Raw genomic sequence first — 26,380 nt, forward strand, 5'->3', positions numbered from 1 at the left:
AAATCCAAATAGCGCTCTTTCCATTCTGAGCCCCAACATGTACCCATACAGCAGATTATGGCCACATATGGGGTATTGCCGTGTTCAGAAGAAATTGTGTAACAAACTTTGGGGGGATTTTAATTCTTAAACTATTTGCAAAATTAAAAATATGGCGCTAAATGGACGATTCATTGGGAAAAAAAGTAATATTTCATTTTCACGTCCCAATGTTAATAAAATCTGTGAAACACCTGTGAGGCCAAAATACTCACTCTACCCCTAGATAAATTCTATGAGGGGTGTAGTTTCCAAAATGGGGTCACTTTTAGGGGGTTTCCACTGTATTGATACTTTAGGGGCTCTGCAAATGCGACATGGGATCTGAAAAATATTCCAGCAAAATCTGCCCTTCAAAAGCCAAATAGCCCTCTTTCCATTCTGAGCCCCGCCATGTTCCCATACAGCAGATTATGGCCACATATGGGGCATTTCTGTGTTCAGGAGAAATTGTGTAACGAACTTTAGGGAGCTTTTTCTCCTTTATCCTCTTGTGAAAATTAAAAATTTGGGGCTAAATTGACAGTTTGTTGGAAAAAAAGTAATTTTTCATTTTCAAGGCCCAATGTTAATAAAATCTGTGAAACAGCTGTAGGGTCAAAATGCTCACTCTACCCTTTGATATGTTCTGTGGGGGGTGTAGTTTCCAAAATGGGGTCACTTTTAGGGGTTTCCACTGTATTGGTACTCTAGGGGCTCTGCAAATGAGACATGGCACCTAAAATTATTCCAGTAAAATCTGCCATCCAAAAGCCAAATAGCGCTCCTTCCATTCCAAGCCCCGCCATGTTCCCATACAGCATACTATGGCCACATATGGGGTATTGCCGTGTTCAGGAGAAATTGTTTAACAAACTGTGGGGGGCTTTTACTCCTTTAACCCCTTGTGAAAATGAAAACTTTGGAGATAAAGTGACATTTTAGTAATTTTTCATTTACACATCCCAATGTTAGTAAAATCTGTGAAACAACTGTAGGGTCTAAATGCTGACTATACCCCTTGATGAATTCTGTGAGGGGTGTGGATTCTAAAATGGGGTCACTTTTGGGGGGTTTCCATTGTTTTGGTACTCTAGGGTCTCTGCAAATAAGGCATGGCGCCTGAAAATTATTCCAGCAAAATCTGCTGTTCAAACACCCAGTGTCGCTCCTTCCCTTCCATGCACTGTCGTGTGCCCAAAAGTCAGTTTATACCCACATGTGGGGTATTTCTGTGCACGGGAAAAATTGCACAATAAACTATCAGATGCATTTTCTCCTTTAACCCTTTGTGAATGTGTTAATTTTAGGTCTAAATGAATGTATTAGTGAAAAAAAATGAAATGTCTAAATTTCACTGCCATATTATTTTTATTCTTATGAAATGCTTAAAGGGTTAACAAACATCCCAAATGCTGTTTTGAATAATTTGAGGGGTGCAGTTTTGAAAATGGGGTAATTTATGGGGGTTTCTATTATACAGGCCTTTATAATTACTTTCAGATCTGAAGTGGTCCCTAAAAAATTGGTTTGGAGAATTTTCTTGTAAATCTGGAAAATCGCTGTTACACTTTTAAGCCTTGTGACGTCCAAAATAAATTAAAAGACAATCAAAAGATGATGCCAATATAAAGCAGAGATATGGGAGATAATATTTATTCATGTATTTGGATGGTATGACTATCTGCCTGAAAAGCAGAGAATTTCACATTTTGAAAATTGCAATTTTTTTCAAATTTCCATCAAATTTCCTAGTTTTTTTTATAAATAAATGCAAAAATATTGATTAGTGTTTACCACTAACATGAAGTATAATGTGTTACGAAAAAAACAATCTCAAAATCATTTTTGTAAGTTAAAGCAAAGTTATTGCCATTTAAAGTGACACATGTCAGTTTTGAAAAAAGAGGCCTGGTCTTTAACATACTTTTGGGCCTGGTCCTTAACCGGTTAAACATTCTGGTATTGTCTTTTATCGCTGAAATTCTGCTGTTACAAATATGATTCCCTGGCAACAAATAACATAGAGAACTCGTGGTGCTTCATTGAAAATGCTGGTATTTCCCTCTATCGAGCTTAGTATGAGAGGTAAATAGGCTTTGACAAGATTGGAAAAAGAACAATTTCTAAATTAGATATTGATTTTTGCCTGTGCCTCAATTTTGTTAGTTTTGTGTTTGCTCTAAGATAACCCCTGGTGAGAATGCTTAATAATATTAGAGCATTCCTGTTATTGGGGTGAAAAATGTGCTTGATTTTCTCTTTCTAAAAAAGAAAAAAAATCATAGAGCAATAAAATATATAAATGACTGGACCTGAGAATACTATGGTTATGCACTTGAGAATATCTATATCTAATATCTTTAGTGGGGTGAATATTAATTTTAACTTCTATATACAGAAAAGCAGAGAGTACTCCAGGCATGTGAGGCTCTCTCCATTCAATTCTAAGAGATTTCTGAGAATATCCAAATTGTACTGTATATGGGTCCTGTGGTTATAGCTTTAACTTTCTAGATGGGGACACCCTTTCAGGCAGTGCACTGCACTGGCATCCCGTCGCAGCAAGCTGTGTGGAAGTGTTCACACACGGAATGCAAATTCCGCCATGCGAACATACCCTAAGGGGTATGTAAGTATTGGCAATATTTACATATTTTTTTTTTTAAATTTAGTAATAGTATAAAATAAAATTCTCATTCATTGTATGGTAGTGTTAGTCAGTCTTAGTACAGTATGTTGGTATTAATTTGTGACTATATATTAGAATTATTTGTTATTAGTTATTGGGGAACTTGGTCCACAGCACTGAACACGGGATCCAGCTGTACACTAGGCATCAATGGATTTTGTAAATGTGACTTTGAGCAGCATTAACATTTATCAGATGTGTCACCAATAATTATTATTACGACTTCATAATTGATGATCAATGATAAATGAGTTTTGTCATTGCTCTTCACTTTTATTAATGATGAGTAATTATCATTGCAATTGCTTGGAAACGAGAAAATCTTAACAATAGCTGGCAAGTGTAAAAGGGGACTTTTATGGGGCCATATTTAGCCTTGGACACCATTTGCTCATATAGGCATGGGTACAAGAATAGTGTATATGTCTTGTATGTCACATGCAACAATATTTTCTCAGTGTATTGTCAGTGGAGTACTGGTTATATGTTTAAGTAGTTATCCACAATGATTAGAGAATGATCCTAATCAGTAGACAAAATATTAATACATGACTTTACCTAAATCGTTTTGTACTGAATATTATAACTTAATAAAGCTTTTACAAACTGCAGACTCAAATGATTAAGAACCCATTTTGCAGTAATTCTAACTAAAAACCTATAAATAACCTAAATTTTATCTCACATTAAGGCTAAGGCCCCCACGTAGCAGGCCGCAATAAAAAAAAACACTGCAGGAAAAACTGCGTTTCGTTTCCTCTACAGACTTTCTGTTTCTATTATACCTATACGTAAAACCTCAGCTTTTCCATAGATATAATTGACATGCTGCTATTTGCAAATATGCAAGCCATTTTCAAATCACAGTATTTCCACTGTGGATTATTTTCTACAATGTGTGGATGGGATTAACCAGAATCCCATCCACTTTGCAGTTAATGTAAAACGCTGCGGCCAAATCAAGATGTTTACACTACGTGGGGCCCGGCCTTAGGGTGTGTTCTCCCTTGGCAAAGTAGTGTAAAAATGAGCTTGCTGTGCAGATGCAAAAAAAGAATTACTGCTTTAAATGAATATACCCTTGTGAAGGTATTGGCGGTTGTTTATGTGTTATGTTAAGCTCGCATGGGGCTGACATATTGCTCTTCTCTTCATAAGGCAGCAAGGCATTTATATGCAGGCGTATTATGGCTCTAGGCAGAGCTATAAATTTATTAAGGATAGGATTGGATAATGCTTTCAATGCTCTTTGGGAAATTCCTTCTTTATCTCACAGAATAGAACGTCCCTCCATAGGCAATTCTGTACGAGGGTTTAATCAAAGAATTACATGGATTGCCCCTAAGAGTATATGGAGGTTATAGACTTAGACAGAAATATTAAAATGTGGTTTTACACATCGCTGTTTACAATAATATCAGTGACTATATGATAGTACCAAGATGATTAATAAAAACATATGTCCTACGTCATTGCTGAATAGTGTAATTGCCAATTGTCGCTTGGATATGCCCAGGCCTACTTCTTGTCGTGCAATTTTTGTACAATCACAGTAATGTTATGTTGTACTCGAAGTCTATTGAAGGTTAGAAGTTACCTGCATGTGACATGTAAACATATTGTAATGCGTATACTATGCAAAGTAGTAATTATATGCCCAAATAATATGGTATACTTTACTTATAATTACTGTTTTAATTAGTACTTTAAACTGTAAGTTTTCCTATTAATGTCTCACTCTTTACATGATTCTTTTTCTTGAATAGAGGAATTCCAGGAAAGAACTGTGGAACCATTATGGTTACTGCTGAAGAGCTGAACAATTGCCGAGTAAGTAGCTAGTTCATCCACGTTCTCCCAGTTAGCTACTGTTCCTATTTGGGAATTTATGGGGTCTTCAGCTATATTGAACTATACTTTAATATTAAGACAGAGAGTGGTAGCATTCTTGTAATGTGAAAACTGCATGTAAATACTTGGGTATTTAAAGGACTTTTCCAGGACTTGCATATTTGATGACCTTTTCCTTGGACAGGTCATCAATACATGATCATGGGTGTCTGATACCAAGACCCCCAGGGTTTTGCTGGTTGAAGAGGCTACAGTTTATGGCCTCTTTACTGAATACCATGCACAGCAGCATTTTTTATGTAGCCTAGTTCATTCACATGAAAGGGTTGTGCTGCAAATACGCCATGTGACTGATGAAAATGATGAAACGTGGCCTGTGCAGGGAAAGCAATGTTCAGGCAGTATGGCTGCTGCTTCAAGCAGCTAATCTGTGGGAGTTTCCTTGTTGGATCCCCACTTGACGACCTATTCTAAGAAGTGAATTGGAGTTACGGAAACAGCATAGCTTCTTCTTCTCTTTTTCCTATAGTGATAGGTCATCAGTATGTGAATGGTGAAGTCTGACACCCAGGACACCTGCGTTCAGCAGATTGAAGTGTTTGGTTTAGTGTTTGGCATTACTGAATACAGGCACAGCACCATACACTGCATAGTTCAGCCCAATCACTTGAACAGTACTGAGCTGAGATCAGGCCATGTGATCTATGAACGAGACATCACATGGCCTGTGAAGACAGCATGAAGACTACTTTATACAAGCAGATGCACTGGAGTTTCCAGTATTGCGTCCCCAGATAGTCTTTAGTTGATAAGCTATCCTACAAAGCAAATAGGTGCTATGGAAACAGTGTAAATCACTGTTCTATGCCAATTTGATTACTCACATTTCCATAAAACCCAACCATTTAGGACAGTATGTTAGTGAGATTGTAGTAAATTGAGAGCCGGTGGACAAAGCCTGAGGTTACTTTAGAGATACGCTATAAATGTCTTTTGTGGGAAAACCCCTTCACTTACCAGAAAAACACCATTAAAAGATGATTTCCTATTTTGTTTCAGACATCTTTATTGTCAGTGTGCTAGTCATGTTTGTCACAGCTAGCACACTGACCCATTCATTCCTATGACACCATACACATGACAGTTTAGTATCATGGGCCCGCAGCAAACCTCAGGACAGGTCCATATCATCAATGTGCCATCTATATTGTTCAGTCACCACCCAGCTACACACACACATTTAGAAGCATTAGACTTGAGGTGCATGTACCTGTCACAGTATCATGTGTATCACTAGGTATAGAGATGAATGTATTGGTAGTAACAATGCACCTTAGCATCTGCAAATAGTTTATACAGTTTTCAGATTAATCCATTTTATGATCACAGTTTATATAGTATATAATATATAAGATATCTTATAGTATCATACTATATTAAGTGGTTATAACAAGAGCATACTTAATAAGTTAGCACTTCGAGGAGGCAGAAAGGAACAAGTCTACATTTGGAATTAAAAGTATGTTATTTTTGTAGTTTTCTCCAGCTTTTTTAAGTAAATGAAAAAAAAACTACTTTTTTTGATAAATGAGGAGATCTGCACAAAATCTAGTTTGCAATATTATACTGTAGGTCCAGAGGGATGTGTCAGATCAGTCATGCACAATAATATATGACAAAAGGTTGGCAAAAGAAATTTGTTTTCTCCAAGCATATAAAATTTTTGTCTTTCTCATTGCTTTATGAGATGATGAAGCTGAATCTTTACAGAATGCATACTAATGAGAGCGATGTCCAAACGCATCAATAGCCTTGTAAATATAAGCTAAGATTATAAACAGTGATTATATTAGAGAGAATGGATCAGACTCATGATCTGTCCACACCAGTTTTTGGTGGAACTACGGGTTTGTAATTTTTTAGAATCCAGTTGAGACTAAAAATGTTGCAATAGGGGTTTTTATGCTGCCTTCACCACTTGTTGAAAATGTGTGTGTTGCGGAGGGGCAATTGGCCTTGCCATAAATCACCTGAATCCTCTAGCTGGCACAGGAAGTGTGAAGACCAGTGGTGAAAATTGACAGTCTTCATAAATCTTCCTTGATGAGTTCAATGTGACCCAGTGTAATGTTGCTTTTCTCCTGGATAAGACTGTAAATTGAGGGGTCCTAGCAGTGTTCCCCTCCTGCTTCCAGGTTTAGCTAGTCAATGAGTCAGTAAAAGAGACAATGCAATTGGTAATAGATTTAAAAAATAAGTATAAATATGACATATTTCTTGAAAGATATTACTAGAGTTAATTGATACAGTAGGAGTCTGATATATGTGGTGCTGGCTTCTTCATCCTATCACCCAACTATTGACTATAGTGAAGAAACTGTTGATCATCGGTTGTGGGAGGAGGCCTAAAACTGCATGAAATATACAAGACTCTTGAGAAGGGGCTAAACATCAATTTCTCAATTATGCTGAAAATTAGAACTGTACTTTTTAGAAATGGTTCATTAAAGGGATTCTACCATTGAAATTATTTTTTTTGGGCGATCACACGTCAGAATAGCCTTTAGAAAGACTATTCCTCTCTTACCTCTAGACGTGGTCTCCGCTGCGCCGTTTCTTAGAAATACCGATTTAACCCGGTATGCAAATGAGTTCTCTCACAGCGATGGGGCAGGCCCCAGTACTGAAAATGCAATGGGGGCGTCCCCACTACTGCTTGAAAACATGCTCCAGCGACGACTCTATCTTTGGCTGGATCCTCCCCTTCTTTCATCGTCTTCCTTTGCGTTACCTCCGACATCTGCACAGTTGGCTCTGCCAGTGAGACACCAGCAGAGGCGAGTGTGCATGCCGGCCGGCGGGCATTTTTGGGAGGCCGCTCCTGTATTGAACTACAAGAGCAAGAGCAGCCTCCCAAAAATGGCCGCCGGCCAGCATGGGCACTTGGCTCTGCTGGTGTCTCACTGGCAGAGCCAACTACGCAGGCGTCGGAGGTGAAGCAAAGGAAGACGACGAAAGAAGAGGAGGATCCAGCCGAAGATAGAGGCGTCGCTGGAGTGTGTTTTCGAGCAGCAGTGGAGACGCCTCAATCGCATTTTCAGCGCTGGGGCCGCCCCCATCGCTGCGAGAGAACTAATTTGCATACCGGGTTAAACCGGTATTTCTATGGAATGGCGCTGCGGAGACCACGTCTAAAGGTAAGAGACGAATAGCCTTTCTAAAGGCTATTCTGACATTTGATCGCCAAAAAAAATAATTTTAATGGTAGAATCCCTTTAATTGATTGATTGTAACTAATTGCCCAGAAGGTGGTGTGTTAAATTATTCATTTATAAGTTTACTGTAACATTTTTCATACCTTTTAGGATGCTGTGTTAATGCAGTTTTGTGCCAATAAACTTGACAAGAAAGACTTTTTTGGAAAGTCAGACCCATTTCTAGTGTTTCACCGAAGCAATGAAGATGGAAGGTACGTTACTTAAATGTACTGTACTGTTCTGTACTGTTAGGCCCCATGCACATGGCCTTGTGCAGTGTACAGATCTGTAAAAATGTAACGGGTGACACCTAGATTGGTGCTGTCTGCATTTTTAACTGATCCGTACACTTGAGTAAAAGGACAGAGCCACAAATATGGACATGTATAGGACCTTCTCAATATTTAATTTCCAAGGCCTGGAGACACATCCATAGAAACTACCGAAGTGCGTGTGTGGCCATAGAATGAATGGGTCTGTATATTATCCACAGTTATGAAGCTGTAATTGCGGTTAATATACCGTATATACTCGAATATAAGCCGATCCGAATATAAGCCGAGGCCCCTAATTTTACCACAAAAAAACTGGGAAAACTTATTGACTTGAGTATAAGCCGAGGGGAGGAAATGCAGCAGCTACTGGAAAATTTCATAAATTAAAATGGTCGGAGTTTTTGGGTGCAGTAGATGCTGGGGAAGGGGAGGGGGTGTTTTGGTTGTCTGTCTGCCCCTTCCCTGAGCTTGAGGACTGAGGGTTTTTTTTTCCCCAACTTGGAATTCAGCCTGGCTGAATATAGGGTATCTGCAGTGCTCCTATTAACCCCTTCCCGACGGAACAGGAGCACTGCAGATACCCTATATTCAGTAGACCGGGCACTTTCAGACACAGGGATACCTAATGTGTATGTGTTTTTTGCAGTAATTATCTACTTTTATATGTATTGTAGGGAAAGGAGGGATTTAGAACTTTTATTTATTTAGTTTTTTTATTATATTTTTTTTAAAGCCTCTCTTTTTATTTTCACTATATTATGGGAGATTCTATACATTACTATTGGGGCTGGTCATAGACCCCCCCCCCCCCCCAATAATAAAAAAAATATATATATTTTTTTTTTTGCTTGAATTGAGTATAAGTCGAGGGGGGCTTTTTCAGCACAAAAACTGTGCTGAAAAATTCGGCAGTTGTAGGTCATGACAGATGGGCAATTTCATGATGTGTGAATTCATCAACATAAATAATATATAGTTGTGCAAAAAGTATAATAAAACTACAATTCATAAGTGTTCTTTCATGTGGGGGAATATTGCTAATACAAAAAAATTATACATACATATATATACAAAGTGCATAAATAACCCAAACACATGGTAAATGCCCAGGCTCTCCTAAATAATGTATGTTATTGACCCAGTGTGGGCATGGACAACAGCCCTGCCACACTGACCCTAAGATTGCCCATGAAACCTGTGTTTCGCCATGTTTTTTCAGTTCTGTATCTTCAGTATAGTCAAAATCTATTTTTCATTTTCTCAGAATCCTTACTCCTGAGTTTTTGGTTTTTTTGTGCGTTTTTTTTATTTTTATTTAATTTTTTTTATTCTTTAGTCCTGTAGTACTGGACATACTGATATTTGATGAATGGTGTAATCAATCACCCAGCACATCCTTCACTGTTTCCTGCAGACAATCAGTTTTCCTGATTGATAATGTGATTGAAAGACTAATCTGATGATTCACACACTGGTCGGAAGTAATTCTTCTCTATGCGCTTTAAGTCTATGAGAGATGAACGTCATGCTTCAGAGACAGGAGCTTCCTGCTGGTATGGGAATCTACAGGTTAGACTGCCAATCATATGATCTGCTTGGAAACCTGATCAGCAGGGAGATAAAGTGAAGGATGCATTAGGTGAGTGCTTGCAAAGGTCATTATACATCGCTATACCCTTAAGAATAAAGAAATCTCAGGAATGGTACTTAAATTTTATGGAGTCTAACTGACAAAAGTGGAGTAAAAGCTTCCAAAAAATAATCTCTAGTGGTGTAGGAATATACTATGTATTACGGAAAAAAAAAAAAAAAAGACCTCAAACGTTTTTCCCAATTCTTTTATATTTTAAATTTGTCATTGTGTTCCCAATTACCCATTTTCAACGCATCATGGTAATGCGTTACATCAGAAGAGCCAATTGTCTTTGAACAAAATAACATTGTCATAATCAGCAGCTAATAGAGAAATTATGTGGTGCTTAAAGAAAGGTATGCTTCGATATATGGAATTGATGGGGGTGTAAGTTTTGGTTTTTTAGTGGGGTAAAGTAAAAATTGTAGTTATTTTGCAGTGGCTTAAAGACAATGGGACAGATATACCTAATTTGGTCAAACATGTCTTTTTTTTTTTTTTAACCGTAGTAACTATATTTTTAACAAGGGACTAAGGGTAAAGGCAATAATATATGTAGGGGGCTAGATATTGTGGACAGGGAACCAGAGAAAAGTAATGTAACTTAGAGTGGAGCAGAGATGGGGTGAGAACAGAGGGAAAGGAAGACTAGGGATAAGGAAAACGCATAAAGTACATGTACGCACATGGACAAAATTGTTGGTACCCCTCATTTAATGAAAGAAAAACCCACAATGGTCACAGAAATAACTTGAATCTGACAAAATTTGGCAAATTACATGTTGACAAGCCACAAAGTTTCTGGGAGAATGTCCTATGGACAGATGAGACAAAGAAAATCGAACTTTTTGGCAAGGCACATCAGCTCTACGTTCACAGATGGAAAACTGAAGCATATCTTGAAAAGAAGACTGTCCATACAGTGAAACATGGAGGAGGCTCTGTTATGTTCTGGGGCTGCTTTGCTGCATCTGGCACAGGGTGTCTTGAATCTGTGCAGGGTACAATGAAATCTCAAGACTATCAAGGGATTCTAGAAAGAAATGTGTTGCCCAGTGTCAGAAAGCTTGATCTCAGTCACAGGTCATGGGTCTTGATCTCAGTCACGGGTCTTGGTCTCAGTCACAGGTCATGGGTCTTGCAACAGGATGATGACCCAAAACATACAGCTAAAAACACCCAAGATTATCTAAGAGGTAAACATTGGGCCTTCTATGAGCCCTGACCTAAACCCGATTGAGCATCTTTGGAAGGAGCTGAAACATGGCGTCTGGAAAAGGCACCATTTACAGCCGCGAAAACTGGAGCAGTTTGCTCATGAGGAATGGGCCAAAATACCTGTTGAGAGGTACAGAAGTTTCATTGACAGTTACAGGAATCGTTTTATTGCAGTGATTGCCTCAAAAGGTTTTGCAACAAAATATTAAGTTAAGGGAACCATCATTTCTGTCCAGGTCTGTTTCATGAGTTTAATTTTTTTAAAAAAAATTCTGTTGAAGCATGGTTGGAAAGCAATGTCTGACTTTCATTTGTTCATTTTCATAGAATTTTTATTTATTATTACTTTTGTCAGATTCCACCTTTAAAAATACGAAAATAGACAAATCACCTTGTCTGGATGGCAAATACTCTTGAGTTCCGAGAGAATCTTGTACTGTGATAGACAGACCCTTATACCTAATATTTAAGGATTCAGTAATGACTGGGTCTGTTCCACAGGAGGTGCATAGCATATGTGGTGCCAATATTCAAAAAGGGGTCTAACAGTGAGTCTGGAAGTTATAAACCAGTAAGTTTAACCTCTGTGTGGGAAAAGGATTTGATAGGTTTCTAAGAGATGCCATCTTGGAATACTTTGATGATAAATTTATAATACAGTGTCAGCATGGGTTTATAAGGGGCTATTCCTATTTCATGAGGTAGTAAACTGTATCTCCCTCAACTCACCCTGTGCTGCTATCAACCCATCTCTAACCTCCCCTTCATCTCCAATCTTCTGGAACCCTTGCCTTATTCTTGCCTAATCTGCTATCTCTCTGCTAACTCTCTTCTGGACCCCATACAATCAGATTTTTGTGCACTACACTTTATAGAAATGGCCCTTATAAAAGTCTATGATGATCTCCTGACTGATAAATCTAAAGAGCTAGTCACTACTTATTCTTCTGAATCTTTCAGTACCATAAACCACCAACTCCTCCTTGGTATGTTCCACTCTATTGGCCTCATAGACACAACTCTTTCCTGGTTTTCTATCTATCTTTCTGATCGCTCATTTAGTGTATCATTCGCAGGTGCTATTTCTTCTCTTCTTCCTGCTGCTACTGAGATTCCTTGGGGCTCGGTCATAGGCCCCCTCCTCTTTCCTCTGTACACAATCCCTATTGGACAAACCATCAATAGATTTGGCTTTCAGTACCATCTTTATAATGATGACACCCACCTATATACCTTATTCTGTGAACTCACCCCTGCTCTACTACAGAGCACCAGTGACTGTCTCTGCTGTCTCTAACATCATCTTTATCTGACATTGAATCTTTCAAAAGCTGAACTTCTTGCATTCCCTTCATCTACTAACCAACCTAACCCTAGTATCTCCATTTCTGTCTGTGTTCTTACTATTACAGTGAGGCAGTTCACTCTCTGTCTTGGGGTTGTATTTGGCTCTGATGTCACCTTCACTCCACATATTCATTTGCACACTCTTGCCATCTGCACCTCAAAAAAATCTCTAGAATCAGCCATTTTCTCTTTTGTGAAAACTTCAAAAACCCTCATTGTTGGTCTGATTCACTCTTGTCTTGGCTAATGCAATTTTCTTCTTATTGGTCTCTTACTAAAATTCCCCCCCCCCCAGTAAGCCTTGTACTAAACTCACCCCCTCTACAATCTGTCCTAGATGCAGCTGTCAGACTCCTCTTTCTGTCAAACCTGTACACACAGTATACACATCTACCTTATGTCAATCACTGCATTGGTTGCCCATTCACCTCAGAATACAACACAAAATTATCACACTCCCTCACAAATCCATCTATAGCGCTGCACCTCCCTACCTCTCCTCCCTAGTCACTGTCTACTGCCCTAACCATCCTCTCTGCTCTGCCCATGACCTTAGACTTGTATCCTCTGTTTTCTGAACAGCCCAATCCCATCTCCAAGACTTTTCTCTAACTGGACTGGTGCCTTAAAATGCTTTATCCTGGACAAATAAATTAACTGTAGTAGCTTTAAAACTGCCCTAAAATCACATCTGTTTCGGCGGTTTATCACATGATCTGATCACATTGCTTTACACCTCTGCACACTACATTAACATTTCTTGTCTTACACTATCCTTCCTACTCTATGCCTCACAAAACTGACCCATTCACCTAGAAGTTACCCTGCAGTCCATGCACTTAGTATCCGTATATACTGGCTGGTGACCGACTCATACAACTTCATTTATATGTCCTTATTTATTAAAAGATGGCTGGATGACGATCATTGTATCAAACAAACCTTCTTACTTCATGTGTCTCCCAGTTTTCTCATTGATTGCAGGGCCCTCACTCCTGTTTGATATGATTTCTTTATCATATTGCGCACTCCATGACACTAGGTTCACACCTGCGTTCGGCAATCCGTTCTGTGGTTTCCTTCTTCTGCATGCAAGAAGACGGAAACCACAGACCGGGTCCGGCCGTGAGCGGCGGTAAGCGTTTTATGCTCTCCGCTGTGAAACCGTTTTTTTTTAATCCGGACACAGAGTACTGCATGTCCGACTCTGTGTCCAGATTTTAAAAAACGGTTTCACGGCATAGAGCATAAAACGCTCACTGCCGCTCACGGCCAGACAGCTTTCTCACCCATTCAAATGAATGGGTGAGAAAGAGTCCTGCAGGTTTCCATCTCCTGCTCTGTTTTATGCAGGAAACGGAAACCTGCAGAACGGAGACTGGGCGCAGATGCGAATGAGCCCTTACTTATAAAGTGCTGCGGATTATGTTGGCACTATATAAATAAAGTTATCATTATTATTATTGTCATTTGGGAGAGGTTGTAAATGTGTATATCTGGACTTTTCAAAGGTTTTTGATATTGTACTAAATAAAATGTAGGTACATAAAATGTGAATACTGGGACTAGGGGAAGTATGTGTTACTAGGTTAATAACTGATTCCTCTTCTTTTTAATATTTTTATGAATGTGCTGGTAGATGGTTTACAGAATAGAATTTTAATATTTGCAGATGATTACACATCAACACAAAGGAGGATTGTGTAATATTACAGAGGGATTGAGGAAGCTGGAAGCTGGGGAAAGGAAATGGCAAATTACTTTTAGTGTGGATATACTGTATGTAAAGTCTTGGACAATGAATAACACACTGTATAAAACTACCACTAAAAACACTGGTATATTGGTTGACAGTAAACAATACATTTTAGCAACTACTGCAAATAAAATCATGGACTGCTGAAGAAAGAAATGGTTGATCCCAACAAGGACATAGTTATACATCTATATAAATCACTGCTCAGTCCACATATTGAATTGTATGCATAATTTAGGAACCTGTATATAAGAAAGACATAGCTGAACAAGAGCGGGTGCAGAGAAGGATGACCAAGGCAAGGGGATGGGTGGATTACAACATAAAGACAGATTATCCAGCTTTGGGTTGGAAGTTAGTTTGGAAAAAGTTGGTTTAGGGGCAACATAATTACAATGTACAAATATATTAATGGACAGTCCAGAGATCTGGCCTATAACTGTGGCAAGACAAGACTATGGGACTCAGTGCCACAGGAACTGCTGATGGCTGGTAACTTGTACAAGTTCGAAAAGAGTCTGAATGAGTTTCTTAAACTAAAAATACACAGTTTATGGGGACTGCAATTTTTGGAATAGAACCAGTTTCCAAATTTGGAGTGGGGAAGGTATTTTTTTTCTCTGATAGGACAATTGGCCTTTCTCTGGATCAACCTGGTAGGATTATAGGTTGGACTTTATGTACTTGTAGGTTGGACTTGATGGCTTAATTTGTAGCACAAACTAGCCCATGTGGTACAGTGTGTACCACATTTATTATGTGCATTAGGCACTTTTTGTTTACACCTTGTATGACAAGGGGCAGGATTTACTTAAAAATGGTGGGGATTATCAATAAAGTGCAGGGCTTAATATAAGACAATGTGAATCAGAATTGTACCAAAATTCTTCCTAAAGTAAGCCAACTAATGGGTGGTGTAAACTTAGACTAGACAGTCTAAAGCTCCACCACGTTTATTATCCATCCACTGTCACTGCGATAAATCTGGTGCAATTTTAGACTATCAGATCTATGTTTTCAGTGTCTAAAAATTAGAATCAATAAATCTTCTTCAATGTCCTAGAATTGGTTTGTGTGTACACCAGCTGAGTACCTTGTAATGTGAGTTATAAGACTAATATGTTTAATTTTTCTCAGCTTCACAATTTGCCACAAGACAGAAGTAGTAAAAAATACATTAAACCCTGTGTGGCAGGCTTTCAAGATTCCAGTCAGAGCATTGTGCAATGGGGATTTTGACAGGTAAGAGAAGTGAGAATTTCTAAAGTTTCCACAATTTGATGTTTTTTCAGGCTATGTGTTGTGAAGATGAACCCCTTGCTAATAGGAAAAAAAAAGGTTAAGGCCTGACAGGCTGTAATGGCACAAACAGACGATCTTTGGAAAAATCATAAAATACCTGTTAGGCTCCATTTACATAAGACTTAACACCTTCAATTCTGATAGCTGGAAAATTAAACAATGGTGACCTATTCTCAACTTTAGATCAGCAGAGGTTCGAATGTCAGGGCCCCTGCAGATTAGCTCTTTACCAGAGCATGTATCTCTTGATATTGTTCGCATGCCAGGTCCTGTGCTACTCACTCACCGTAAATGTATTAGTGGTGGTTATAGTTACTGCAGTGATGTTCCATTGCAATCTGCTTGTATGTGACATTCTGGATGGTATTCGGAAGACTGCTTAGTAGGGTCTTAACCCTCGTATATATCCAAATTAAAAATCTTTAGCACTCCCTGAGTATTAAGCTTTGAAGTCATTTTTAATGATTCACAGTTAAAAGATGACAAGGAAAGTGAACATTTTCGATCCACTGGACCTTCATCAGACTATCTGCATGTGCTGAAAGAGAGAGAAGGATTATCACATTGATAAATGGATTATTAAAACTTACTTAACTGCATAATACTCAGAGAGTTCTGAAGTTTTTCATTGCGGTCTGAAACACTGAGTAACCTTATAACCGCCTCTACTAAAAGTACAGTGAGTGAGTCAATACTGCAGCACCAAGTATGTAAAAGGTCCTGAGAGCTGCACATGCTGCAAAATGTCTAATCTGCAGGGAGGGGTCCTTATCGTCAGACCCCTGTTGATCTAAAATTGATGGTCTATCATAAGCATAGACCATCATTTGATAAAAGAAGGAAATGCATGAAATGCTGAGTGAGCATGTATCAGGTATACCCCAGCTTATAAGAGAAAAGACACCAGCACTGACCCTGAGAATGCCGCCACTGCTCATGTCATAGGAGCTAGTGGGAAAATAGCAAAGGATTTGGTGTACCCAATGTACTCCAAACAACTTACATATTCAATTCCAGGAAAGTAGTGCTCAGTATACCATTTGGAAAATACTTTGAGGAGTGCAGTTTTCAAAATGGCAGAGTCCTCTTTACTGGCACCTCATCAAGGAGTCTGTAAAATGATATGGTGTCCAAAAATCAAATGCTCTGAAAGCCAAACAGTGCTTCTCTTCTGTGCCCTACTGTGTGCACAAACAGCAGCTTATGCCCACATATGGCATTGTTGTACCCAGGATACCCCAGTTAACTCTCATATGTGGATTTAAAATGTTATTTGGGCACAGGGTGCAGAAGAGAAGCATCGCTGTTTGGGTTTTGGGGACAGTTTGAGTCTTGGACATCATGCTAATTACAGAGTTCCTGAAATGCTAGTAAAGTCGAATCCCCTGACAAATGATACCATTTCAAAAACTAAGGAACCTAAGGAATTTATCCTGTGGTACAGGGAATATTTTTTACCTGCAAGTGTTGCATTAATTTATGTTCTACAAATGAATGCACCATCAGATGTGCAAAGTGAGAGATAATTTTTTCAGAAGTACATCATTTCAGTGTAGAATATTTTGTTCTAAAGTTATTTTTGCATGAAGTGACGTGTCAGATTTGAAAAATTTAGCTCTGTCAAGAAGTCAAAAATCGGCTGCAGTGGGATGTATTTGCAGATGATTTTTGAAAGCTGCTAACCCCTATAACTGTAGTGTATTCCACTAATGCTATAGGTACTTATATTTGACAGTCAGCGCTCACTGGAATCTAGTTATCTGTTCCTACACATACTATCTTAATTTGTACAGTCTGAACATTTGACCGTGAGACCCTATGACTTGTCTGACTATGTAGCTGGCCAACCTGGATATTATATATGGTCTACCTATTTCTGGTCTATGTCCTCACAGTGTACCTTATGTAATAACTTCAAAAATGGAAAAATCTGGTCCACACTCTGGGTTCTTCATTTAAAACAAATCGATTTGCTATGAGTAATGGACTAGGGAAGTCCTGAAAGGCGTAAGCTATGAGCGATTTTTAAATCACTTTTTCGTTGTTTTTTCTGGTTCTTTTTCACGCTGTATATGTGTTTTGTTTACCGTTTTTAATTAATGGATTAAAAGCTATGTTTTAAAGAACCCAAAGAGTGCGGACCCAATTTTTCCATTTTTGAAGTTATTGACATATCACCCCAGGAGGTCGGGGGTATGGGACGTGCACCTTAGAAGAAGTTCATACAATGATATTGGTGAGCCAACTGACCTTAATTTATTGATTTTTTTTGTACCTTATGTAATGATTCTTAATTTGTTTTTGTTGACAGAACAATTAAAGTGGAAGTCTATGATTGGGATAGAGATGGAAGGTAGAGTTTTTGCATATATTTTTGTAATGTGGCATATTTGGCCATTTGTGTTGCCATGTACCCAACTTGTGTGGTGGAATCCTAATGAAAGTAAATCAGTCAGTAACTGTACCTGGCTGATTAATTTTATCAGCATGTATTTATTAAGCTGGTCAGCAAAAGAAACTCTTGTCTATTCTATTTATTACCTAGTTACCATTTTTGTATCGACCAAAGGGCTAGAAAATGATGGCCCCAATGCATATGTTGAAATCTGTTGCAAAATCTGTGACAATTTTTTTTTCATGTTCTAATGTTTACATACCCTTCTTGACTTACATTGTATTGTTCACTTATTTAGGGACAAATTCCAAGGTAGTATAATTGCACTTTAACAATTTAGGATTGTATATCTGCAAATCATAAAGAAAAGCCATGGTACAAAAAGATTGTAGAATGGGATTGAATATTTGTTTACTCCTAAAGTTTAACATGACATAGCTAAACAAAGTCTGCCTTGTTTTTTCACCTTTAATATGCAGTATCAATCTTTCCGTCGATCTAATGGATGACATTTTAAAAGCATATCTTTTTATGTATACATGGGTCAGCAGTTTTGTAGAGACCGAAGATTTATCTTGGTGAAGCCTATCAACCTAATACAAGAGCGTGGACGAGTCTGTAAAAGAAAGATGAACAGCTGTTTATTCTGCAGAGCTGGCATCTTTTTCTTAAGTATCAAGTTCTAAACTCGCTAAGAAAAATATCTAAATCACTCTGACTGTGACTGTACACAGTTTAAAATGCTGTATTATATATTTCACTTGTTCATCATATAGTGAAGTTTCAATGATGGTTATCCAATGTCCATTCTGTATGGAATTGCCTGGAAATGCAACATGCATTCCTTAGCATGTTCTAATGATGTTTGTTGATTCCAGCAGTCTTCCAATATGCATGACATATTGGCAAAATGCTACAAAAAAAAAAAATCATCTTAAAAAGTTTACTCCCTCACCTTGAACTACTTGAAGAATGTAAAAGACCTACCAAACTGTTTAATGTTTGCCTACTACTGGTATCCAACCAGAGGGTTATACATAAAACACACTGCAGAAATAATAGCTCACAGTGTACAAAATTGGTAGATACAAGACTTCTACATTAACAAGATACTACCCCTTTAAAATGCTGAAACGGGGGTATGCAATATATAGTCTTCTGCTAAGTTCACACTAGTGATGGCTAAGGACTCTTCCACAGAGGACCAGAACAATGGATAAACAGACTCCTAAAATAGTGGTCGCATATAGACCTTAGATGGACATACTATAATAGGGTCTGTCGAGAGTCTGTTATTTTTAAATGGAAACCGATGGGCAAAGAAGCCATGCATAAAGGACTTTTTGTCTAAACCTGCAAAAGAAATCACACACATATATATATATATATATATATATATATATATATATATATATATATATATATATATATACATAATATATATATAAAACAGTCCACTCCATTTCCAATATGTATATTGCTATATTTCTAAAAATACAAGAAATTTAACATCACAATACATGCAAATATTTATAAATGACACAAGACTCTTAAAGGGGTTGTGCAGGCAAAACTTTTAACTTTTAAATCAACCAGGGGTATGAAAAAAAAAAATCATGCTCGCCTGTTCCTGATGCTCTGGTGTCTTCCTGGCGCATATCGATCCTTCTGCTGAACAGGTCACTTCTGGAGTTCTGCTGAAGCAATCAGTGTCCGCAAGGGACCTGGGAGAAGCCACCGGAGCAGAAGAATCAGAACACGCCGGGAGGACACCAGAGCATCGGGGACAGGTGAGTATCCTTTTTTTTATTTTTTTCACTGCCCCTGGCTGATTTAAAAGTTAGTGGTTTTCCAAATTTGCCTGGACAACTCCTTTAACATATAAAACACTTCCTTGAAAAAACACCTACATACTACACGTACATACAGAATATCTGCATATACTTACATTTTTTCATTAAAGTTTGTTTTCCCAAAATCTAAACAAATTTAGCTAAATGGTTATTATAAAATGACAAAAGAAGGTTTACTCACCTATTTAATTAATACCCCATTTCTCCCTGTTGGTGTTTGGTTCTGCTCAACAATGATGACATCTGTGTCCTATTTGATATGTTGGTTTGTATCTCAACCTAAGGGTCACTGACAGGCTGTGCAGGGGAGGGACTAACGGTGAATGGGCAATGTTTTTGTTTCTTACTTTTATATTCAGCTTCAAAACAATACCAAAACTTAAAGGGGTTGTCCATTTTCAGTAAATACATTTTATAATGAAAAGGCATACAATTTTCCAATATACTTTTTGTAACAATTCCTTAGTTTTCTAGATATCTGCTTTCTGTCATTTACTCTGCTTACTTTCTTTGGATAAAAATTAGACCATGGTCATGTGATGTACACAGGTGCACAGCTTGTTACCAGGCAGATGTCTGATTACTGTACTGTGACTGCAATGAGTTGTGCACTTGTGTGTCCATCACATGACCCTGTATTGTATATCATATGATTACAAATTGACTTTTATCCGCTGGAAGAAAACAGAATGAATGGCAGCAAGCAGAGGTCTAGAAAACCATAAGGAATCAATATAGAAGGTATACTGGAAAATTGTAGAACTTTTCATTATACAAACAAAAACATTTATTTGCTGAAAATGGACAACCTCTAAGCTCCAACGATGAAACTCTTTCAGCACTCAGTTAAAGTCAGTTTTGTGTGTGGTTTTGTTGTCTACCCCTTTGTAATGTGTATTTATCTTTTTTTTTTTTTTTTTTTTTTTACCAGTCATGATTACATTGGTGAATTCTCCACAAGCTACAGAGAGTTGTCTAGAGGACAGTCACAGTTCAATGTATATGAGGTGAGATGTAATAAAGTATTGTTACGTGTAAAGATCACCAATAGTGGTAGAATATCTATTAAATTATGTCATGGAATAAATATTTTAAGTATGTAATTTTAAATGAACTCACTGGTATCCATAAAGTATGTTACATTATTAAAAATTATGAGCTCCTGTAGTGTAAATAGTTAAAGGAAAAATAGAACAATTTTTAATTTCGGGCAACCCTTTTACTGTAATTACAATGCCCTATAAAATTTGCTGTTATTTCTCCTGATATTCTGTTGAAGCCATTTTTCATATTTCAATTTCATTTTCCGCCTCAAAATCCGCCTGCAAAACCTGCCTCATAATAAATAGAGTCCAATGTAATCTGCTAGCTTTTGTTTTTTTCCCGTTAGCAGAAAAAAGAAGCAAGCTGACTTTTCTTCAGGCAGATTCCACCTGAAAAAACCAATGGGAATCAATGGGAGGCGGAAAAACCGCTAGCTGTTTTTGAAGGGGGTTTTTATGCGTTTTTGTCAAGGTCCATACACTGTGCTAGAGGAAAAAAAAAAAAAAAACTAAAAACACCTCAAAAACCGCTCCAAAAAATCATTTTCTAATTCCTGAAGCTGATTTTTTCCATTCCAAAATCCTCGCCAAAAAATTCCATGTGAACTGACCCTGATGGGAAACAGTAAAAAAAAAAAAAAAAAAAAAAAAAAAAAAAGAAAAAGAAGAAGAATGGGTTGGAATTGGAAAAGACTACAGTTCCTGCAATTGTGCCATTTTCTTATAGGTTGTTTTTATGATGTTCACAGAGCAGTAAAATGTAGTTACTCATATGTTTGCTTATTTATTTTACATATATATTCTAGGAAAAGTGAGTGCTTTTGAATTTTTACATCTTTCAAAACTTTTCTAAAATGTTTAAAACATTTTTTAAAAGGAAAATGTTTGTTTTGGTACCGTGTTAGCCAGTGGTTATAAAATATAAAAAACAAAAAAAAACTTTGCAAGTCTTCAGTAGGTGATACCTTTTTTAATGGCTAACTCATAATGATGACAGAATATGACGTTTCGAAGCTTTCCTCTGAGCTTCTTCGAGGAAAGCTTCGAAACGTCATATTCTGTCATCATTATGAGTTAGCCATTAAAAAAGGTATCACCTACTGAAGACTTGCAGTTTTTTTTTGTTTTTTATATTTTAAAACATTTTTGCAACTTTTAACTACTAATAATTACACATTTTATTTATATAGCATCAACATATTCCGCAGCACTTTACAAAATGTAGGTTTCAAGTACAGATAAAAAGATATATTACACAGTAACAGTCAATTCATACAATCGGGCTGAGCTGAGAGCCCTGCTTGAAAGAGCTTATAATCTAGGTAGAGGGGGTGACATAAGAGATAATAGAACCGGCATTGGAGGTAGCATTGCTTATACAATGGTCCAGACATTTTTGTGACAGAGATTACTTTCCCATGAGGTCTTGATCTTATGATCAGCTGATCACTTATACTACTATATTGCAGACTGGGCCAAAATCTAAATATATCTGTCAATAGTAATATTTCTATGGTGGGCCTGGGAATCTTCAAAAGCCCCCAGCTACCAAAGTAACTTAACTGATCCTGCAATCTCACTGTGTGTAAACCATTTGGTAGGGAAGAGTGGAAGCGTTCTGAATCACTCAGATGCTATGGTTGCATCTTACAACACCTGAGAGGTTAAGGACTTGTGATCAGAGATATCTCTGGTCGCAGTCACTTCTGCCAGGTCTATGCTCAGCTCCTTTGTGGGTGGGTATCTTACTTAAACACCTGACATCCATCATACTATTACTGTGAATGTTGGAAAGGGGTTCACTGCTGCTTCAGTTTCCTAGCCTAGCAATAAGGGTAAGTTCACACAGGGTTTTTTGGTCAGGATTTTGAGGCCGTATCCGCCTCAAAATCCTGACCAAAAATATGGCTCCCATTGAAATCAATGGGAGTCGGTCAGTTCTTTTTTCCGGGAGCCGTTTGATCCAGCTCCCAGAAAAAGAAGCGACATGCTCATTCTTTCAGTCAGACACTCCTTCCTGACTAGGCCCATTCATTTGGGCCTAAATCGGAGTGGAGTGTACGACTGGATGCTGGTGCACTGCATCGGCATCCAGTCACAGGTACCCCGTGTGAACTTACCTTAATAGTATTTTCCCTCATTGATCATCAGTAAAACATCTCAGCTTCTATTGACTTCAATGTGCACTAGGCCGGAATAGTAGCACCTAGCCACTATACAGGGAGCCATCTGCTTCGGTCTTTGTTATATGTAGTACAGGCATCGGAAATGCGCTATATGTCTCATCTGTGCAGGGCCACCTGTTGAACCTCCACCGATCGTACATGTATATTTATAGCTTATAGCTAAGAATGGGCCATGTGAAAGTAATTCCTGGACATTTCTTTTAATAATAAAGTTACCAGTATTATCAGTAAGTTATTTTGTAACACTACACTACACAGAAGCTCATTTGCAAACGGGCGAAAGAAATTACTGGAATGCATCTTAGCTGTATATTAAAATGGCTATTTTGTGTTGTTTTTATACATATGAAACGTGTTCTTAGCATATATTTTTCAATACTTAGACACAATGTACATGATAGAGTGCATTGTACTATGCCTTCACATCTATGGGGACTTTGGATTCATTCCATTATGATGACATGGGTGATTATACAGCAGGTCCAATCCTGCTCTGTGTCATAGGTAAAGAATGGATCAGAAGCCTCCATAGATGTGCATGAATAAAGGAATGCGCTCAGATGTCATCCAAGTGCATTCTGCTGCAAAATCAGCGGAACAAACTCAACATGTACAAAGTGCCACAAAATAAAATGGCAATGAAAAACACCATTCAGAAAACAAAGCATTAAAAACATTTCAAACTAATGCCATGCCAGAAGTGGTTTTAAAAGTAATGGGAAATCTAATGAGAGGACTTACACTTCTCCTTCCTGCTAGATGTGCAACATATTTAAGCTGTTGTCGATCCATAAGTAGGGACAAAAATGATTGATTAAAAAGAAGCGGCTACACTACGCTCTGTAATCAAATATCTTTCACTTTTTATCTTTAATAATCTTTCTGTTTGGATTTCAAGGTAATAAATGCCAAGAAAAAAGGCAAAAAGAAAAAGTATCTGAATTCAGGAACTGTAAGTAAGCTATACCCTGTAGTTACCTATAAATACATGCTGAACTATAAACTGCTGAAAATTAGTAAGGGGAAAACTTGTCAAGAGAGTTTTATTGTTTTGATGATATTTTCACTAATTTCACAATGAGATACATTCTCAGTTAGTAAAGGAGATTCTGTAAAACATGGTCAGGCTGCTTTCACCGGATCCTAATTTTGATGCATTTGCAATTTACATATTCAATATACTGAAATCCAAAAGTATCCCAAGTCAAAAACAGTTCACATCAACTGTTGTATTACAATAAAACTTGAGTAATTGACCAGTATTCATTTTACTAGATAACAGAATATTCTAATACAAATGATTTCTGTAAGAAATTATGCACAGACCTTTTCTCTTTCTCTTTTAATTTTAAGTAATGAATTTCCAGTTCGGCCGAGACTGAACTGCAGCACTTTTGCATAAATGTCTTGTTAAATATTCTCTTGATATATTTTAATAACTTGCCTTTGTGATCCTTTCACTTGTACTTTCTTGACAATCCTTCTAGACTGTTCTTACTGCAAGTCATTATTTGCTTTAATGAAGAATGGTATTAACAATAGCATTCAAATAAGTTTACCCAGACTGATCCCTTTTTTTTTTTTTTTTTTTTTTTTTTTTGGTAACTCAAGTTGGTGACCTTGCCTGCCTTTAATTTAAAGGGGTTTTCTGGGCAAAAAATAATTTTTCAAAAAAGGTTGGTTAGTGCTACTATGCTACTACTAGGTTAATAAGTTCAACCAAAAAGCTTTAGCAGTGTTTTGAATGATTTATGGGTTTATCTGTAAGCTCCTGGCATCTTCTGCATTTGTTTACATGGGTAGCTTTCTGGTTTGTTTTCCTACATCTACCATGATACCTTGTGCATCAGTCAGAGCTGACTCTGACCCTGCCCTTTCTCAGTCACACCTCCTGCCTGTTTCCCTAGCTAGCCTGCCTGATACTAGTACTTCCTAACTCACCCCCCTCCCATCCACCCCATCATACTTAGCTGCCTTTAGGGCAGCCCAAAAGTTACTACATTGCAATAAATAAACATTTCTCTGTTTTTATATAGTAATGTTTTTGAGTGTTCCTATTGAGATTTGTAGTATTGTTATTTCATTCAACCACTTGGTTTCATTTAGCCTATGTTCCCTCCATTTTTCTGCCTTATCTACCCAGTTGAAGTAACTGAGAATTCGACATTCAATTGTTATGATATTTGCTTTAATTTTTTATACTTTAAAAAAAAAAAAAAAAGAAGAAACTTTGATGGACACTTTACCCCTAGTGTGAGATGAAACTATAATAGACTACTCAATCTGGAAGCAGGTTTGGGTTTCTTGAGAAAAAACCAAACATTCCTTCCAGAACCACATCCCAGCTTTCAGAACATGAGCAGTACAGCTCTGTTGTTAAGCCAATGTGAATATTGTACACCTTTGCAAACATCCTTCTGTGTAAAACTTCAATTTAAAGCTGTGCTTATTTATTAAAGGGAGTCTATCACTGCCCCAGCTACTGTAAAAGCAAAATAAAAATGATACCTTTCTTATGTTTCATGATGCGTGTTTATGTTAGTGCAGTTTCTGCTGAGCTGGAGAATCAGTGGTGGTGGCAGTGTGCATTTGTGTGCGTGGACTGTGTTGGGATGTGATTTACGCACAAATTTCAGCCTAGATGAAGGGTGAGTGCAAGATTGAATGAGTGGAGTGAGTTGACCCCTGACAGCCACACCCTCGTCACATGCTAGAACTGCCTGTACTTGGCTGTAATGATACAGCAGTGCTCAGTATAGAAGAAAATTCACCCTCATTTGAGTAAATATTAAAAAGTGCTTTTTCTCCGCATCCCTGAGGCTCCGAAACATTACAAATGTAGTTTTAATTCTTCAAACAGTATCTGCAGCACTATGGGAGCATTTACAGTAGCTGGGGCAGTGATAGACTCCCTTTAACCTTCTGTGCCACGGTCTCCCTTTTAATACATGAAACTCCAAACCCATTTCATTTTTTTCAGTTCATTACAATCAAATAGTATTATATTATTAACATACAGCGTGAATGATGATAGATTACATTAAACGAACAAAGGAGTAGAATTTCTAAAAGAAGAATCTTTGGAAATAACATTAGATGCCTAACCTGCATGCAAGAAATTTCCCTAGAGAGTATACTTTTTCTACGCTTTAAAGGAATCTTTTAAATGAACAGATTCTGATTATACATCACACTACTCACAGAATACAGATACAGAATGAATATGAATAAAATCACTACAAGTAATGTTGAGCTAAGTATTGAAGGGGTTGAAATGAAAAGTTGAAAATGGACATGGCTTTAGGAGATTTAGGGCTGGTTTGTATATGATTATCCAGTCCTGGCATAAAGTAATATTAGTAGTATCTGCTTCTAATCATATTTACTTTGTTTTTAGGTTACTTTGCTTTCTTTTCTAGTGGAAACAGAGGTTTCATTCCTTGATTATATTAAAGGAGGGTAAGTATTTTGTTTAAAAAAAATGTTTTCTAAAAATCTATACTGGATTGAAATAAAATGTTATTCTCTGATGATACATTCTTTTATGTTCCTGA

The 26,380-nt window shown here is 37.5% G+C and overlaps 1 protein-coding gene across 1 annotated transcript in view; it reads left to right on the top strand.

Annotated features, from left to right (window-relative positions):
* Window positions 1–26,380, top strand: part of CPNE8 (copine 8) — a 190,145-nt gene that overhangs the window by 114,263 nt on the left and 49,502 nt on the right. Inside the window, exons 7-13 of the mRNA XM_075274153.1 lie at window positions 4,477–4,540; window positions 7,927–8,030; window positions 15,185–15,289; window positions 17,661–17,702; window positions 20,529–20,604; window positions 23,725–23,778; window positions 26,224–26,285. Coding sequence (XP_075130254.1) covers window positions 4,477–4,540; window positions 7,927–8,030; window positions 15,185–15,289; window positions 17,661–17,702; window positions 20,529–20,604; window positions 23,725–23,778; window positions 26,224–26,285 — 507 coding nt within the window. The remainder of the gene's footprint in view (window positions 1–4,476; window positions 4,541–7,926; window positions 8,031–15,184; window positions 15,290–17,660; window positions 17,703–20,528; window positions 20,605–23,724; window positions 23,779–26,223; window positions 26,286–26,380) is intronic.

The sequence above is a fragment of the Leptodactylus fuscus genome, chromosome 5, assembly GCF_031893055.1.
Source record: "Leptodactylus fuscus isolate aLepFus1 chromosome 5, aLepFus1.hap2, whole genome shotgun sequence".
Lineage (NCBI taxonomy): Eukaryota > Metazoa > Chordata > Amphibia > Anura > Leptodactylidae > Leptodactylus > Leptodactylus fuscus.